Here is a 6,000-nt window from a genome sequence, read left to right as displayed (position 1 = left end):
TGTCATAGCCCCGGCTATTTCTGAGTAGCCCCGACTTACTGAGTATTAGCAATATTTTCTGTTTATTTCTGTGATATTTTGGGGTTTAAGACCACGTTTGCCCTGCTTGGTTTACAGGGTTCTTTGTCTGATTCATGTTGCACACGGACTGACAAAGCGCTGGAGAACGCATGGTATAAATGGACGAGCGGCTCACGACTGTTGTACGATTGTAATTAGTGATCGAAATAGAGAAACAAAATCAGTGTTGGTAGCTCAAATCTACGAGACAACACAACCCGTGTTAAGCCATCATGGTTCGGGTCAGAAATAAACCAAAGGGAATCAACAATGCATTTGAAATGCGTTTTTTTAACTTTATTCAACGGCTACAAAGATACCATGGGTACAATAGCAACATCCATGCTGTTGGATAACGCAATTGAATCTACTTGATGCTTCATTCAAGAACGACATTCTTTCGAAAGAAATACATTTAAAGTGAACAAGTCATAAAAATCGTAGTTTCAACTACAAATGGCATTTCTGAACGAAAACACCGAAGTCCAATACATTACTAACTTTGTCACATGGACGAACCCAATGATGAAAAACTAACTTAGTCAGGTCAGCCTCACGTATCCAACATCAGATACAGCTGGATCTCACGATATTTGTCTTAAGTGGGTTTGCCTGAGCCTGGTGTTTAACCACACAGGAGTAAAGCTCGTGTAAGTTCCAGTCTGAGGCCGTCAGAGTCAGGTAACTGCTGAGACTGAACGTGTTGTCCTTATCCTGCTGGATCGGGCTGGTCTCAACGCCGCTATTTTTTGCACTGCCGTCGACGCTCCATTCAACGGCCACTGAGCCCGGATTAAAGCCGTTCACCAAACACACCAGGGTGGCGCTGCCCTTTGAGATAACTTCATCGGCTGAAGGCGGCAGGACCGTCACGATCGGTGCCCGAGGATCTGTTTAATAAGAAGTCACATTTAATTGGAGAAATGCTGTCGTTGAGATATCATTATTTACCGAAATACGTCTCATTAAAGCACTCAATTATTCATTTATAGAAATGTCGTTTTATTCTCGACCTATTTCAAACCATTATAGTGTGTTTATTTTAATTGGGTGAACAATAAATAAAGTGCGTGAAAGCAACTAAAATAGATCCTGTCTACCCTCTGTATAAACACCGGGAAACCATCTGTGATAGATCATGGCTGCAGTATTTTATAAAACGGAATACATTATTATAACTTTTATAATGTTAATTTTACTACACATTTCTGGATTTACATTTATTGAAATATATCAGCAGATATAAACGATACGCGGTCGCGACATTTATAATAACAGATTTAAACGTATTTAAATGTCGGCGCCCATTGAGATGGAGGGTGACGCTATTTAAGTTCGGCAAAAATATATGGAAACTAGTCTTCGAAGGCCACGGTCACCGATTCGCAGATATAGTTCACAAGCAAGAATTACATTGTAGTTCGAATGTTCATTTAAATTTGAAATACACGGCTGCGTCCACGAAAAGCTTCTCTACGTATTAAACAAAATTTCTGAAGGAAATGTGCGAAACTTTCTCCTTTCGCATTTCGCATTTTGATATCCTTGTTAAACCCGTCAACCGGAATTTTGACAGTGTTGAATATTAACGTTGGCGAACCCCGTTACCCAAGCAATTTCCTTTCATATCTGCACAATCACTGCGCAATCCGCAATTTATTGAACGAAGCTCAAGACAAACCATTACATCGCTTTCCCAGTCATTTCACTGAGTTACGTCCAAGTGAACTCGGAACATCTGTATAGCAAGATCGCACTATCTGCACTGAAATACAACTGGCCCAATCACGTATCATGTGAACTCAGGACATTAAATCAAGCAATATCTGCATTAAAATAAAAAGAAAACAGCGCGCTGTTCGAAGAATATATTTTACTTACCGCCAATACCCAGCCTCGTTCCTTTACCGAAATATAAACCACTATCCCATTTGGCACAGTAATAGTCAGCAGCATCCACCGATTGAACGCTAGATATTGCGAATATTACAGAGCTGCCTGACACCGAGATGGAAAAACGGTCTGGAATGTCCGTGCCTTTATAAATGCTGCCGCCGCTAGAATGGTAGAATAGATACTTGGGAGTTTTGCCATGAATCTGTTGGTACCACGAGACAGAGTTAGCGTTCGAACCCGATATGGTGCAGGGTATTTGTATTTTCTGTCCCGTTGACGTGGACATCGAAGGCGGCTGAGTTACTGTAACAGCCGCGCTTAAGCCTGAGAAAAGAGAGATATCAGAAAAAAAAGAAAATTGTTAAGTTTGTTGAAGTGTGGGAGGTAACCCCAAATTAATGGTGAACAGAAATAAGTATAATATCCAGGAAAGTAAAATACTCACAAACTGCGCAAAACACCAACGCACCGACCACACGGATCCAATAAGACATGTTCATTAACCGACTGAGCACCGAAGGGGCGGCAGTTTCCAGGACAAGTGGCGTGTAATCTTGCTCTCTGGCGCTCTTTATAAATGGAATGACGATATGTCACCGTGTGTTTATCTCTCCAAACCAATCAAACCGGTATGCTCGTCGAAGCCAATCAGAAATTGCCAGATTCTTCCTCAAAATATTCGCCCCTGTGAAACACGCAGGTCTTATTTTAGAGACATGTGTTTCTAAAAAGCTTCATACATCCAGCAGAATAAAAAGGATTATCACAGTTGTCCCTTCTTTATAAACAAACAATCTATAATATTCTGTATGAACCCTCCGCATATATATATTAAACAGATTGCGAGTTTTAAATATTATATTCGGTAACTGTTTAATCAACAATGAAAACGGAATAGAAATATTTTATCTAAACAGACCAACTGAAGCCGCATCGCTGATTTCCTTCGCTCCCTCACCCGCTGAGTTTCTCCAGCATTTTTGTCTACCGCCGTATCGCTGAACATAACATGATCACAGTCACCTCCTCAGCACTGTTTTATTAAAAAGCACATTAAATCTATATTTAGATATCTTTGTCATTTTAGAAATGATAAACCCCACAGGCTTCCCTTATACTTGTGTATCAAATCATTTAAAAAGGACCTGGGGAGACAGAACATCACTACAGATGTCCGTAAATTTGCAGTTTTGGAGGCTATTTTGACTACCCGATGTGTGTCGTGCTTGGAAAAGCGGTCTGTGATACTCTCCTATTGTAATGCGCAGTAATTCACGAAACTTGCCACGACTCAAAGTTGAAAGGTTGCCTGTTCCAAATTAATGCATGTATGAGTGAAGTAAAAGGGGCCATATTGACTCTCACCGACCACTTCCAGAGTTCTTTCAACTTTGTAGTACGACAGGAATTCTACATATAGCACATCCATATTCAATTAAAGTTGAATAGAACACGGGCACTCCAACTATCTGGCAAAACTGACAAGGGAGAAACGCGAAGAGCGGTTTTCGGGAAATAGCGGGTGAGAAAAAGATTTATCATGAATAATTGTCCCTAAAGTGTCATGAAACTAGATTAGTTTAGCAGTGAACATGACTGGTCAGCGATCCATTAACTTAACCGTTCATCCTTTCACCACTACGTTTTCCCCATGACCTGCCTGGGATTTCCCAGGTAGCTCCGGTTTCCTCCCACACTACAAAGACAGATTGGTAGGTTCATTGGCTTGGTAAAATTATATATTGTCCCTAAAGTGTGTAGGATAATGTTACTGTGCGGGGACTGTTGATCAGTGGGTAGAAGGGCCTGTTTAGGCGCTGTATCTCCAAATTAAACTAAAGTGACTACAATGTGTACCATCTACAGAATGAGCTGTAATTGCGCGCATAAGCCACTCTGAACGTCGGCATGTCACCACGACTAGCAAGTTTACCTAATGTTTATTTACACTGGTCCCTGCTCTCACCGTTCTCATCGTTCTCTCACTGCTGCACGTTTTAAACTTTGCAACGTGAGCACGCGAAAGATTGCACTGGCTCATGGCTGCTCATTATTACCTCCCCAAACGCCGATCCGCAGATGCTGCATGATGCCCCATAGAGTCAAAGAGAGTCATAGAATCATAGAGAGTGGAAACAGGCCCTTCGGCCCACCTTTCCCACATCGGCCAACGTATCCCATCTACACTAGTCCCACCTGCCCGTATTGGGTCCATATCCCTCCAAATCTGTCATATCCATGTACATGTCTAACTGTTTTGTTAAACGTTGGGATAGTCCCTGGCACAACTACCTCCTCTGGCTGCTTGTTCCATACACCCACCACCCCCTCTGAGAAAAAGTTACCCCTCAGATTCCTATTGAATCTTTGCCCTGTCACCATAAACCTGGTCCCCGATTCACCTACTCTGGACAAGGGACTGTGCATCTACCCGATCTATTCCTCTCACGACCCTATACACCTCTATAAGATATCCCTTCATCTTCTTGCGCTCCAAGGAATAGAGTCCCAGACTATTCAACCCCTCCCTATACCTCAGACCCTCTAGTCACGGCAACATCCTCGTAAATCTTCTCTGTACCCTTTCCAGCTTGTCGAAATCTTTCCTATAGGACGGTGCCCAGACTGAACACAATAATCTAAATGTGACGTCACCAACGTCTTATACATCTGCAACAAGACCTCCCAATCTCTATACTCATTACACGGGCTGATGAAGGCCAATGTGCCAAAAGCCGTTTTGACCACCCGATCTACCACGACTGCACAGGTCCTGCCCATGTTAAGCTTCCCAAAATGAAACACTTCACATTTCTGTGCATTATATTCCATCAACCATTCCTCAGCCTACCTGGCCAATTGATCCAGATCCTGCTGCACTTTTTCACAACCATCTCCACTATCTGCAAAACCTCCCACGTTTATATCATCTGCAAACTTGCTAATCTTACCAAGTATGATCCCATTCAAATCATTGATATAGATGACAAACGTTAACGGGCCCAACACCGAACCCTGAGGCACACCCCGTGTTACTCCAGCACTTAGTGTTTTATCATGATTCCAGCATCCGCAGTTCCTTGTGTCTCTGTGTTCCCACATTTGGATGGGCAATAAATACTGCGTTCCCAGAGACGCGGGCATCCTACAAATGAATAATGTTGATGAATTAGATGTGTCCAAGTGAGATAGAAACATAGATAATAGGTGCAGGAGGAGACCATTAGGCCCTTCGAGTCTGCATCGCTATTCATCGTGATCATGGCTGATCATCCACAATCAGTAACCCTTGCCTGCCTTCTCCCCATATCCCTTGATTCCGCTAGCACCGAGACCTCTATCTAACTCTTTTAAATTCATCCCGTGAATGGGACTTTACTGCCTTCTGTAGCAGAGTATTTCACAAATTCACAACTCCCTAAGTGAAAGTTTTTTTCCTCTCAGTTTTAAATGGCCTCCCTTTTATTCTTAGACTGCGGCCTGGTTCTGGATTTTACCTGATTTTTCCTGGATCTGAAACTTTTGAGGATGTAACAAGTAGAATGGAAAAGGCAGAGCCAGTTGATGTGTTGTATCTGGACTTTCAAAAATCATTTGACAAGGTCCCACACAAGAGATTAGTGTGCAAAATTAGAGCACATGGTATTGGGAGTAGGGTATTGACATGGATAAGGAACTGGTTGGCTGGCAGGAAGCAAAGAGAAGGAATTAATGGGTCCTTTTCAAAATGGCAGGGAGTGACTACTGGGGTGTCGCAAGGCTCAGTGCTGGATCCCCAGTTATTTACAATGTATATTAACGATCTAGATTAGGGAATTATAAGTAACATTTCCAAGTTTGCGGATGACACAAAGCTCGGTGACAGTGTGAGCTGTGAGGAAGGTGGTATGGGGCTGTAGGGTGACTTGGATAGGTTGGGTGAGCGGACTACGTCCCTCATTCTAATCGCCATTATACCTTCCCTGTTCAAAGGAACCAATTCCGATTACTCTCGAGCAGCCATGATCATGCCCAATATCTTCCCAATTTCTTCTGCGGCTTGTA

The 6,000-nt window shown here is 42.6% G+C and overlaps 1 protein-coding gene across 1 annotated transcript; it reads right to left on the bottom strand.

The window, feature by feature from the left end:
* Positions 1-331: 331 nt before the first annotated feature.
* On the bottom strand, positions 332-2,486 carry LOC116987469 (immunoglobulin lambda-1 light chain-like). The gene is made up of 3 exons (XM_033043533.1): positions 2,402-2,486; positions 1,942-2,280; positions 332-950 (listed from the first exon to the last, which is right to left on the bottom strand). Exons 1-3 carry the CDS (start codon positions 2,454-2,456, stop codon positions 628-630), a joined length of 717 nt encoding a protein of 238 aa, XP_032899424.1. The 5' UTR covers positions 2,457-2,486; the 3' UTR covers positions 332-627.
* Between the last annotated feature and the right edge of the window lie 3,514 nt (positions 2,487-6,000).

Source organism: Amblyraja radiata, chromosome 25, assembly GCF_010909765.2.
Source record: "Amblyraja radiata isolate CabotCenter1 chromosome 25, sAmbRad1.1.pri, whole genome shotgun sequence".
Lineage (NCBI taxonomy): Eukaryota > Metazoa > Chordata > Chondrichthyes > Rajiformes > Rajidae > Amblyraja > Amblyraja radiata.
Note: the sequence above shows the minus strand (reverse complement) of the source record. Positions and strands in the feature narration are given on the sequence as shown.